Genomic DNA, 13,566 nt, shown 5'->3' with positions numbered 1-13,566 from the left:
AGAATCCATTGTGTGTAACAATGGACTCAACTAACCCCTCCATCATGGATAGCTGGCTTTATTGCAGTGTCCTCTCTTTCATAGGAAGGGTATGGGGCAACAGAGACTGGTTGTGTCACATTTCTGGGATTCCCAATGGATGAAATAACACAGAAAATAGAGACGGTTGGATACATCTCACCTCACACTGAGGTAAGAAGGTGGAAGTGTAATTAGTTACTGGAGAAATTCATCTTTCTTTGTTTACCACCCCTCCTGGCCCCCTTCTTGATCTGCCAGTTTCTCTCCCTCCTTCCCAGCTCTCAACATTTCTCTTTCTTACCCTTCTCATATTCTCCTTCTCAGTCTCATCCACCCATTTCTTGCTTTTCTTTCTCTCCCTCATTCTCTCTCCAGTCTCCTGTTTATTTTTTCTCCCTCCTGACTGGTCTTTCCCATCTGGTATGGAGACAACTATTCCCCTGAGTGTAAAGCCCTCCAAAAGGTAGTGGATACAGTCCAGGACATCACAGGCAAAACCCTCCTCACCATTGAGAACATCTACAGAGAATGCTGCCATCAGAGGGCAGCAGCAATCAAGGATCCACACCACCCAGCACATGCTCTGTTCTCACTGCTGCCATCAGGAAAGAGGTATCGGTGCCACAAGACTCACACCACCAGGTTCAGGAACAGCTGCTAACCCTCCATCACCAGACTTCTCAACAACAAACTCAATCAAGGACTCTTAATTTTGCACTTTTTTTTCTGCTCTCTATTTTGCAGTCAGTTGTTTATATTTCTTTATTTGTTTGTATGTATACATTGTGTACAGTTTTTTTTGCACTACCAATAAGTGATAATTCTGCCTCCCCTGAAGGAAAAATCTCAGGGTTGTATGCAATGTTATGAATGTACTCTGACAATAAATCTGAAATCTGAATCTTTCTCCCTTTTACTCATTCTGACTTTTCTCCATACCTCTATTTGTTTGTTCTTTCTCATCGCCTTAACCTGACTGCTGGAGAAGTCTCCTCCTTCTCACTCTTGTTCCTCTCCTTGGCCCTGTGGACATTCCCAGTGAACAAGTGTTGAGCTCAGAGTTATTTCTCTCCCGATAACAATGTTGGCCCTGCTGTGCTCCTCAATAAGGGCCAAATACCAGCCCTATCGCTATTCAGTTGTTTCCATGATGTCCCAACTATGACCTCCTCTCCACCACACACACTTCATTGACACGAATCCTTCCCTGCATCTTGGAAACCAGGCCAACTCTGAGTTTCCGAGCGGAAAATTATTAACCCTCGCAAATACAAACTGTGAAAATAATACGATTGATCGAAAATCCCTTTTCAGTGTCTCTACGCTTTCTCCTGGATGGTTTGCAGAGTTGTCTTGCTCTTATCAACCGGCATTCCCTGGAAACTTGACATTCCGACAGGCACTGAGGCTGGTGGAGAAGCACGGAAGCTGCTCGGAGAGGCCCAGTTAATGCCCAGCTGGTCTGTTAGATACTGCTGTACCAATCCTATGTGAGGCTTTGCAATCTGTGTTCCAGGCTAAAATTGTGAATTCACAAACTGAAGAAATCCTTCCGTTGAAGACAGCTGGGGAGCTGTGGATCCGTGGCTACTCCATTATGTTAGGATACTGGAATGACGTGGAAAAGACGAAGGAAAGTATCACTCCTGAGGGCTGGTATAAAACAGGGTGAGTGAATTCTAGCCAAAGCTTCCTGGGTCACGATAAAGCTGCATAGGCCTGAAATATTGGTTGCCTTTTACTTCCAATGAATGCTGAGTTGCTCCAGCATGTTTGTGTACTGTACCTACCTGTAGAGGTGGTGAGACCGGGAACATCTCAGGCTTTAGATCTGCTTGGGCTTAGGCCATTGAGAAAACCAGCTCCTGTCTCATATTTATAAGCCAAGACTTCTCAACTCTGGTGTCCCTGTACCCAGGAATGGTCCTTTTCAATTTTTTTCAATTAAAATTTTTAAATTTAGACATGCAGCACGGTTACAGGCCCTTTCAGCCCACGAGTCTGTGCTGTTCAATTGACCTACAACCTCCAGTACATTTTAAACAGTGGGAGAAAACTGGAGCCTCTGGGGAAAACTCCCACAGACACTGGGAGAACATGCAAACTCCTTACAGATTGCGTGGGTCCTGGCTCTGGAACTGTAACAGCTTTGCACTGACCAACTGTACATTCCCCACCCCCCAAATTTTTTATTTTGCTCTTTCTGCAGTCTGTAAACAACAGGGGTTTGCTGGGCAGGAGAATTTGTAATGGGACTTCATTATGAAATTGAGGGAGATTTTGATGCAAGATTGCACCTCACATGCAGTGTTGTTCAGTGGGACAATGGGCTGCCAGTCTCAATTAATGAGGAAATGGGCTGCAGAAGATGGAGGAGGATAGGCCAGGGATCCACTGTGGCCTGTTCTTCCATTCCATGACTCACAGTCTCATCCCATTCAGCCTCAACACCACTTTCCACCTCTCTCCTCAAACCAATTTTGATAAGGCCAAATTTGGAGTTTTGTACACAGTTTTGGTCACTTACCTACAGGAAAGATATCAATATGATTGAAAGAATGCAGAGAAGATTTACAAGGATGTTTCTGGGACTTGAGGAACTGAGTTAATGATTAAGCAGAGGAGATTTGATAGGGGTATACAAAATTATGAGGGGTACAGATAGGGTAAATGCAAGGAGGCTTTCTCCACTGAGGTTAGGTGAGACAGGAACTAGAGGACATGGGTTAAGGGTGAAAGGTGAAATGTTTAAAGGGAACATGAGGGGGAACTTCTTCACACAGAAAGTGGTGAGAGTGTGCAGTGAGCTGCCAGCTGAAGTGAATGCAGGCTTGATTTTGACATTTAACTCTTTGGATTTCATTTATCAGGTTTCTGGGACTACCAACAAGCACATATATTCCGTGTTCTGTTTTCCAGAACTGATTTTATAACCAATCATATACTGTACTTCAATACTGTAAAGGTTTACCCATAGATGCAGTCCTGAGTACGTATGATGAAAGATTTGCTGTCCGGAGTCTTAAGGGTTAAGACAAGATTAGATAGGTATGTGGATGGGAGGGGTATGGAGGGCTACAAGGTGCAGGTTGATGAGACAAGGCAAAATATATAGTTCGGCATGGACTAGATGTCCGAAGGGCCTGTTTCTGTGCAATGGTGTTGTTAATTCTAAATTTTACCCCTGCCCCCAATTTGAGTGTTATAAGACGTGCAAGAGAATCACTGGGTCACTTTGATGACTCTTTGGCTGGTGGAAACCACAGGTGTAGAAGGATAGGTGTAACATCTTCCGTGGTCTCAGGGTCATTTGCCATGAGAAGGGAGTTATTGGTGGGGACAGAAGAGTGGGCCTTAAAATGTTGAGAGGAGAAGAGGGCGCATTTGATTATAGGAACCTGTGGAGGGTGCAGCATTGAGGTAGAAGATGAGTGCCAGGGAAACTCTTGCTCCAGCCAGAAGGAATAAGGGCAGAGACATAGAGTCAAGGGCTTAGTCAACCATGGCAGAGGGGAAGCCTCAGTGAAAAGTGTCCTCAGAGTTGATCTGATAGAGAGAGGGGAATTGGGAGAATGAAATGGATTTTTCACAGGAGGCCAGGAGATGGGGTGAGAAGAGTGTGGTGAAGATATCTGTGGGAGTGTCTTGGCTTTTAATGGATGTTTGTCACTTCCCTATTCACCGAGATGAGGAAGGAGCGATCCAGCCAATCTCAGCAAGGTCCCACCACCACAACTTCTTCCCCTCCCCTCTCACAGCTCCCCACCAACCAAACCCCTCCTTATGGCACTTTCCCATGGACTACTGTGCTATATCTAGGTGCCACACATAGTGAAAGATATGAAGGTTTTGGAGAGGACGCAGAAGATATTTACTACAATAAAATCAAGGATGATCTGTTGGAAGACTAGAGAGGTTAGGAATGTTCTCATTGGAATAGAGGTGTGTGGAGAGATGTAGGGTCATGAAGAGAGCCATTTGTGGATTAAGAGGTTATTCACATTGATGGAGATGTCAGACACAGATAAGAGAGTGAGGGTGAATAGCAAAATAACTAAAAGATAGTCGTAGAGTCACACAGCATGGAAACCAGTCCTTTGGCCCATCTTGTCCATACTGACTAAAGTGCCCCATCCACTCTAGTCTCACTTGGCCCATATCCCTCTGAACCCATCCCTTTGTGGCTACACTTGTGGATGGTAGAGCTGGTGGTACTTAGGATGCAGAAAGGCTGCAGGGAGACTTGGATAAATTAGGAGAATATATTTCATCTGCCATCTCTTTGCCCAATGGTGGGAAGTGTCGTCATATACTTGGGTACAAGAAATAGATGGACAAATTATTACTCAGATGGGGAGAAAATTCAAAATGTGGAAGTGCGTAGTGACTTAGGTGTCCTTGTGCATCCTCCAGGTTGAGTCAGCGGTGAAGAAACCGAATGCAATGTCAGGATTCATTTCTGGAGGAGTAACATGAAAGAGCAGAGATGGAACATTGAGACTCTATAGGGTACTGGTGAGACCACACGGAGCAATGTGTAGTTTGAAAAAGGATGTGCTAGCATTGGAGAGGGTTCAGAGAAGATTTACTAGAATGATACCAGGAATAAAAGGGTTAGCATATGAGGAATGTTTGTCGGGTCTTGGACTGTGCTCATTGGAGTACAGAAGCATGAGGGGGGACCTCTTAGAGACATTTCAAATGGTGAAAGGCCGAGATAGAGTAGATGTGACAAAGTTGTTTCCCACAGTAGGGGAGTCTAGTACAATAGGCCACAATTTCAAGATAAAAAAAAGGTGTCAATTTCAGAATAAAAGCAAGTCAATTTAAAACAGAAACGCAGAGAAATTTCTTTAGCCAGAGGTTGTGAGTCTGTGGAGCTTGTTGTCACAGGCGACTGTGGAAGCAAGGTTGCTGGGTGTATTTAAGGCAGAGATTGAATTTGATTAGTCATGGCATTAAGGGTTACGGGGAGTGGGGCTAAGTGATAAGGATCAGCTCATGATTAAATGGCAGAGCAGATTCAACAGGCTAATTGGCCTTCTGCTCTTGTATCTTACAATCTTGTGATCACAGCCTGTGGGAATAAGCTATTTTCCAGCCTGATTTTAATGCTCTTGTACTTCCTTCCTGATAATAGTAGGTCAAAGATACTGTGTACTGGATGGGATGGTTCTCAATAATTCTTGGAGCCAGATTTTAAAAAGCTACACACCAACTCCTTTGACTGATGGGCAGAGTTGGATGAATATAATGTGAATTCCTTGGTTTTTATTGTTTCAGAGACATTGCCACACTTGACCCATATGGATACTGTCGAATTGTAGGCCGAATTAAAGAAATGATCATCCGTGGAGGAGAGAACATTTATCCTGCAGAGTTGGAAGCATTTTTACATAAACACCCCAAAGTACAAGAGGTGCAGGTAAGTCCCAAGAAGGTGTGCTCATGTGGAGCAGTCACTGCCCCAGAGATAACCTCTGCGTCGATAGAGATGTAGCTCTGTAACTACAAAACTATTTACAATGAATAACACGAATAGTTCAATTTTAAGCAAATAAGGTTTGCCGAATGTGAGTGATGTCAACATGGACTTTAAAAAGATAGTTGATAAAGTTATGTTTAATACATGTTCGCCAAATCAAAGTGGTGAGACACGTAAAAAGAACGTTAGCTCAGTCAGCTCGGCCCAACTTGCCCATACCAACCAAAATGTCCCACCCGCACTAGTCCCACATGCCTGCATTTGGCCCATATTCCCTCTGAACCCATCCTATCCATGTATCCGTCTAAATGTTTCTTAAGAAGTGCAATAATACCTGCCTCAACCACCTCCTCTGGCAGCTCATTCCATATACCTGCCACCCTCTATGTAAAAAAGTTTTTTACCTTTCAGCTTCCTGTTAATCCTCTGCCTCCTCACCTTAAGCCACTGTCCTCTAGTTACGAATTCCCCTACTCTGAGCAAAAGACTGCATCCGTCTGATCTATTCCCCTCATCCTACTGCACCCAAGGAATAAAGCCCTTGCCTGGTCAAAACCTCTCCCTATAGCTCAAACCTACATCCTCATAATTCCAGCTTGACAAAATCTTTTCTGCAGCACAGTGTGAAAACTGAACTATTAATTAGTAGGCAGGTACTATTGCAATGTTTAAGAAAAATTTAGATGTAAACATGGATAGGATGGGTTTGGAGGGATATGGACCAAATGCAGACAGATGGGACTAATATCGATGCAACAACTTGGTTGGCATGGTCAAGTTGAGCTGAAGGGCCTCTTTCCACTCTGTCTGACTCTTTGATAACTACCTTTGAGCTCCTGTTTCTCAACTTCTGTTGTTTGTAACATGTAGTTGATTGAATTGTCGACTGTCACGTGTACAGAGGTGTAGTGAAAAGTTTAGCTTTTAGTGCTATCCAGACTTATCGCAAAACGTTGTCAAATTTTTGTGCTATTTTGGATCCACAAAAAACAGTTACGAAACCAAGATTAATCTTGACAATGGTAGTATTTAACTTTGGGTTGGTTGGTGCGAGAACGCAGCCTTGCTTCATGCCATTGTTAATGGAGAAGGGTTCAGAGAGTTCATTGCTGTATCTGACCCGACTTTGTTGGTTTTCGTGCAGTTGGATAACCATGTTGAGAAACTTGGGGGGGCATCCGAGGCGCTCTAGTATTTGCCAAAGCCCTTTCCTACTCACGGTGTCGAAGGCTTTGGTGAGGTCAACAAAGGTGATGTAGAGTCCTTTGTTTTGTTCTCTGCACTTTTCTTGGAGCTGTCTGAGGGCAAAGACCATGTCAATAGTTCCTCTGTTTGCGCGAAAGCCGCACTGTGATTCTGGGAGAACATTTTCGGCGACGCGAGGTATTATTCTATTTAGGAGAATCCTAGCGAACATTTTGCCTGCAATGGAGAGCAGCGTGATTCCCCTGTAGTTTGAGCAGTATTTAACTTTAATGTAACAGGATTAATAGAAGATGTTAGTGGATAGTTTGTCTCCCAAGATGGAGATTGAGAAAGGGGAGAGAGATGGATTGTGAATTTGTGGTTGGGGTGAAAGTCAGCAGCTTAAGTAGATAAAGTGGATGAGCTCTTCATAGGTGCAGGAGGCAGCACCAATGCAGTCATCAGTGGAGCCTAGCCTGTGTAGGCCTGCAGCATGGATTGCTTCACATATCTTTGCAACAAAACTGAAGCCCATGCGGGTAACCACATCTTTGACTTGGAGAAAGTGGGATGACCCAAAAGAGAAGTTATTGAGGGTAAATAGAGGTTCTGCCAGGCAGAGAGCCTTGAGACCTTTATTAGGGATAGAGGTGAATAAAAAATGGATATTCAAGGTGAAAATGAAGCAGTCCATCCCAGGGAACTGAGAGTTGTCAGTGAAGAAGAGCATATGAGGTGTCCCAAATTTAGGTGGGAAGATCCTAGACCAAGGGGGACAGAATGGAATTGACAGCTCAGCAGAGATTCACCACAAGGTGCAATTAGGTTTGTGGATCTTGGGTGGGAGGTAAAACCGGGCAGTGCAGGGTTGAGAAACAACGAGATTAGAGGATGTAGGAAGGAAATGAAACTTATGGATATAGAGGAGGAAGAGAGAAGGAATTTTCATATTTTTCAAGTAGGCACAAAACTTACTCAAGGATTGATATATGTTTTTGTCGTCGGCCCATATTCAAGGGAGAGTTAGGAAAACTGAGTATAAAGCTAAACTACGATCAGATCATTCACCTCTATTATTAGCAATGGAACTGGAGGACATCCCACTAAGAACATATAGATGGAGGTTAAACTCCATGCTCCTTAAAAGACAGGAATTTAGGGAGTTTATTGAACGTCAAATTAAAACACATTTTGAAATAAACACAGGATCAGTGAAAGACAAATTTATATTATGGGACGCAATGAAAGCCTTCATTAGAGGGCAGATAATAAGTTATGTGACTAAGATGAAAAAGGACTACAATCGGGAAATAGAGTAGTTAGAAAGGGAGATAGTAAGTACAGAAAAGGAATTAGTAAAAAGGGATGATATAACTAAAAGGAGAGAATTGGCAGACAAAAAAATTAAATACGAAACATTACAAATGTACAAGGTGGAGAAGAACATAATGAAAACAAAGCAAAAGTATTACAAACTCGGAGAAAAAACATAAAATATTAGCCTGGCAACTTAAAACAGAACAAGCTACAAGAACGATACTGGCATCAAGGAAAAAGGACAAACAAATTACATATAACCCAATAGAGATTAATGAAAATTTTAAGGAACTTTATGAACAATTGTATCAAACAGAACGAGGGGAAAGATGATAAAATAGAGGAATTTTTAGCTAAAATTGAACTGCCGAAATTGCAAGAAGAGGAACAAAACAAACTCATAAAACCATTTGAAATAGAGGAAGTGCAAGATATATTAAAAAAGCTGCCAAACAATAAAACACCAGGAGAGGATGGATTTTCAATAGAATTCTATAAAACATTTAAAGACTTATTAATTCCTCCTCTCCTGGAAGTAATGAACCAGATAGAAGAAACACAAAACTTGCCAGATTCATGTAAGACAGCAATAATTACAGTAATACCAAAGATGGGGAAGGATCCATTAACACCAGCATCATATAGACCAATAGCTCCACTTGACTCAGACTATAAGATAATAGCAAAATTATTAGCAAACAGATTGGCCGATTGTGTATCTAAAATAGTAAAACAAGATCAAACTGGATTTATTAAGAGAAGACGAACAGCGGACAATGTCTGTAAATTTATTAATCTAACCTCCGCAGTTCAAGGAAATAAGAAACCAACAGTGACTGTTGCTCTAGACCACACATGTCAAACTCAGGCCCGCGGGGCAAATTTGGCCCGAGATATAATTATATTTGGCCCGCAAGATCATATCAAATGTGTATTAGAGCTGGCCCGCTGGCCTCCGCGCCAGTATAGCGCATGCACAGCTAATACTACAAATCCCAGAATGCTTTGCAAATGCGTTGGTGCCGGCCCGTCAGCCCGCTAATCGCCCCCACCTCCTCTGTTTACTTTCATTGGCATCTGCGACCTGTCGCCCAACTCACACGTAATAAACCCCTTACGAAAAATGGCCAAACGAAAGACAGAAAACAGGACCTTTCAAGACAGGTGGGAGGCAAACTCTGACCCCAGAGTTTGATGAACTTGCATCTAAGAAGAGATGCCAAGTATTTGGTTTAGACCCAGGTGCATCAGAGTAAATCACAGTGTATAAGATAAGCTTGGATTCATATTTTCTTTGGTTAACTTTGGACTGTTCATAGTTGAAAGATTGGATTTTCATTGAAGCAAGTTGTTATTTTTTTGACTTGTTGGCTTGTGAAAAAAAATACATTTAAAAGGAGCTTAAAGGCTATAGAGAAATATTATTTATTGAATATTTTATATCTCATTTGTTAATGCTTCTTCTGGAAAGAGTTTAACCAAAACTATTATTAAACATTTATTTTAATAAGAAAAAGTTTAACATTACATATGTTGAAAGAAGAGAAAACATGCAGATATTGTTGAAAATTTTCAATAAATATTTAGTTTGGCCCACGACTTAGTCCAAGTTTTTAATTTTGGCCCTCTGTGAATTTGAGTTTGACACCCCTGCTCTAGACGCAGAAAAAGCATTTGACAGAGTAGAGTGGAACTACTTATTTAACGTATTACAGAAGTTAAATCTACCAGAAAAATATATAAATTGAATTAAAGCATAGTATAATGGACCGTTGGCGAAGGTAACAGTAAATGGATGTTTCGAGTCACTTTAAATTAAGTAGATCAACTAGACAGGGATGTCCACTATCCCCCCTCATTGTTCGCCTTAGCAATAGAACCTTTGGTAGAACTGATAAGAAAAGAAAAGAAAATAAAAGGGATAAAAATAAAGGAGAAGGGGAGTATAAAATCAGGTTATTTGCAGATGACATCATACTATACCTAACAGAACCAGAGGTATCAGTAAAAGGATTACATAAGAAATTGAAGGAATATGGAGAAATATCGGGGTACAAGATCAATGCAAATAAAAGTGAAGTGATGCCAATGAGTAACGCAGACTATACAGAGTTTAAAAAAGAATCACCATTCAAATGGCAAGCACAAGCAATCCGATACCTAGGGATCAGGTTAGATAATAACTTAAGCCACTTGTACAAACTAAATTATCAGCCACTAATAAAGAAATTGCAGGAAGACTTAGAACATTGGAAAGAATTACTGGTAACGTTGATAGGGAGAGTAAACTGCATTAAAATTAACATGTTCCCAAGGATACAATACTTATTTCAAACGTTACCAATTCCTTTAACAGAAAAATTATTTCAGGAACTAAAGGGAATAATAAGGAAATTCTTGTGGCAAGGGAGGAAACCAAGATAAATTAGCAGAGAGATATAATCAAGGTGGTTTGCAGTTACCAAATTTTAGAAATTATTATAGAACCACACCATTAAGGTATTTATCAGATTTTTACCAGACAAGGACCAAGATAGAACTAGATAAAATAGGGGAGAAGGTACCAGAACATATACCTTATAAGTGGGATGAAAAGCTGGTGCAATATTAAAATTCACCATTACTGCATCATTTACTTAATACATGGAAGAAGATCCACTTAGAAAGGAAAAAAAACAAATGATCAAATACCAAATTACTATTGACGCAAATCCGCTAATCTCTTTTACAATAGACAACCTTTCTTTTAGAGAATAGGAGAGAAAAGGAATCAAAAGAACAGAAAATTGTTTTTTGGGAAATTACTTATTATCATTTGAACAGTTGAAGTACAAATATGGAATAACTCATGGTACAATGTTTGCAATGTTTCAATTGAAAGCTTATTTAAAGGATAAATTGGGAAACAGCTTGAGATTACCTGAAGGAAGCAGCTTTGAATACGTGATTACAGACACAATGATAATTAAAAGATTTATAACCAACATGTACATTAAGCTGCAAGATAAGGAAAATGAAATAAACTATAAACCTAAGCAGAAGTGGGAAAAGAATCTAAACATAAAGATAAAAAATGAAGTATGGGAAAAGTTATGTTCTGGAACTATGAAGAATAGAATAAACACAAGGTTACACATGATACAGAATAATTGGTTACACAGGGTATATATTACTCCTCAAAAGTTAAAAAAAATGGGATTCAACATTAACGGATAGATGTTTTCGCTGGAAGAAGGAAATGGGAACAACATTACATGCAACCTGGGCATGTACAAAAGTAAATACGTTTTGAGAAGAATTAAATCAGATACTAAATAGAATCACAAAAAACAACATACCAAAAAAAACCAGAGATATTTCTTTTAATTAACATAAGAAGTAGAGAATTAGGCCTCAAATTGGATAAAGTGCAAAAAAAATTCATTTTGATAGCCTTAGCTATAGCAAAAAATGTCAACTTGGAAAATGAAAGAGAGCATGAGTATACAGCAATGGTACATGGAAATTAATAAATGTATTCCATTGGAAAAAATAACATATAATTTAAAAAATAAAGTCACAATGTTTGAACAAATTTGGGAACCATACATGGAACATATCAGAGAGGGCTTGCCTCGGACCTCTATCCCCTAAAATGAGAATTAAAATGATAAGAAGACAAAACGACTAGATTCAGTGTGTAATAAATAGATGATGCATTTTTCTTGTTTATTTTCCTTTTTGTGAAGATATTGTTTTATGGTTTTGTTGAATTGTATATGTTGAATATTTATGGGTTTTGGAGAGGGGTGGGTAGAGGGGAGGGAGGGAAAGTGGGAAAAAAAAGGAAGAAAAGACCACTGTGTAAATTTAATGAGAAACGTTTGTACATATTTTGGATGATATGGTTCATAGTGTGAAAAATAAAAAATTATTTTAAAAAAATAGAGCTCATCTGGAGTTTGTGTTCAGTCTCAGACAAATTACTTAAAATTTCAAGATTCTTCTACCATACAATAAATACAAAGTTCGTCAATTTTACCTGCTGTGAAGATGCACAAAAAGGCGCCACTTGCTTGGCAACCCCATCAATAAGAGAAAGAGAAGCAGGAGAGTCCCTTTAGAGACACTGAGTGCTCCTACAGGCTCTGCAGCTGACCGAGCCCTATCTGTTTAAGCAGTGAACCTGAGCTTCCAGATACAAACCCCCGATATGATCAGGAAGCTGTCAGTGCCTAAGCATGTTTGGGAGTCCTTCCTGCCCTCAGCACCCTCCCAGTTCATGATTCCCAGAAGCCAGTCTCCAGCAGGTCATGGCCAGATATGAGTCCCTCAGCCACTGAGCCCCTCGCTGATCAGGTGCTGTGATCACCTTCCCTGCAGGCCCTTTCCCAGGGTTTTCCCTCTCAGCAGAGGGGTGTTCTCCCTCTCTGGTGCCCTGCACCGGTCCGCTGAGAATTGAGGATGGTGCAACATAGAGAGGAGTGGAGGGCCAGCCTGGTTGGAGTAAAAACAAAATGCTGAAGAAACTCAGCAGGTCATACAGTGCCCTTATATAGTAAGGATAAAAATACATAACCAGCATTTCAGGCTTCAGCCCTTCATCAAGGTAGAGAAGATCAAAGTTGCGATAGCACAGAGAAAGCAAGAGTTTAACAGCTGGAGTACCTCCATTGAAGGTAAAAGACCAGAGATGAAATTAAAGCTTTTTGTTTGCATTGGATTATGATCAAGTGGAAACAAAATCAGCAGTAACTCTCCAAAGGAAATTGGTTAAACACCCACAGGTTAAAATAATCGCAGTGCTTTGGGAAAAGATCAAAGGAGGAGGATTAACCTACAGCTCTTTCGAAAAATGTTTCCAGGTGCAAGCAAACAAGGTTTAGTTGAGCTGAAACATCACATCCCAACTCTTTATATAGGCAAGTAGAGAGGCATCACGGTCTCCATAGATGAGGTGAGCCAAGGGGGGCTCCTTTTGTTCTGTCACTCCCAATCTTTGAAGTGTACGTGAAAAGAATGCCAGGAGATTAAATCCTCAGAAAATGGTTGGCTCAGACATTGTACCTGGCTGTGTCATTAAAACCTGTGAGTTCTTCAACCTCTTGCTACAATGGTCTGAGGACCACCTGCTTCAAAAGGAAATTCATCATTCCAGTGTCCAAAAAGAGCAAGGTGACCTGCCTCAATGCTATTGGCCAGTCACACTGACATCCACTGTGATGAAGTGCTTTGCGAGGATGGTAATTTTAAAAAAAATTTAGACATCCAACACTGTAACAGGTCAATTTACACCCCATGAACCTACACCCCAGAACTTTTTTTTTAAGGGTGGGAGGAAACTAGAGCCCCCAGAGAAAACCCAGACAAACATGGGGAGAATGTAGAAACTCCTTATAAACAGTGCGGGATTCAAACCCAGGTCCAGTCCTGGCACTGTAAAGGTGTTACACTAACAACTCTTGCCTCAGGAAAGACCTGGACCCATTTCAGTTTGGTCATCACCACAGCAAGTTAACGGGAGATACTATCTTGCTGACCCTCCATTCTGCATTAGATCACCTCGAAAACCACAGGAA

At 40.9% G+C, this 13,566-nt stretch overlaps 1 protein-coding gene across 1 annotated transcript in view; it reads left to right on the top strand.

Moving 5' to 3' along the window:
• Nucleotides 1-13,566, top strand: part of acsf2 (acyl-CoA synthetase family member 2) — a 178,662-nt gene that overhangs the window by 157,946 nt on the left and 7,150 nt on the right. Inside the window, exons 11-13 of the mRNA XM_069929385.1 lie at nt 85-192; nt 1,538-1,689; nt 5,305-5,446. Coding sequence (XP_069785486.1) covers nt 85-192; nt 1,538-1,689; nt 5,305-5,446 — 402 coding nt within the window. The remainder of the gene's footprint in view (nt 1-84; nt 193-1,537; nt 1,690-5,304; nt 5,447-13,566) is intronic.

This window comes from Narcine bancroftii, chromosome 3 (assembly GCF_036971445.1).
Source record: "Narcine bancroftii isolate sNarBan1 chromosome 3, sNarBan1.hap1, whole genome shotgun sequence".
NCBI classification, from domain to species: Eukaryota; Metazoa; Chordata; class Chondrichthyes; order Torpediniformes; family Narcinidae; genus Narcine; species Narcine bancroftii.
Note: the sequence above shows the minus strand (reverse complement) of the source record. Positions and strands in the feature narration are given on the sequence as shown.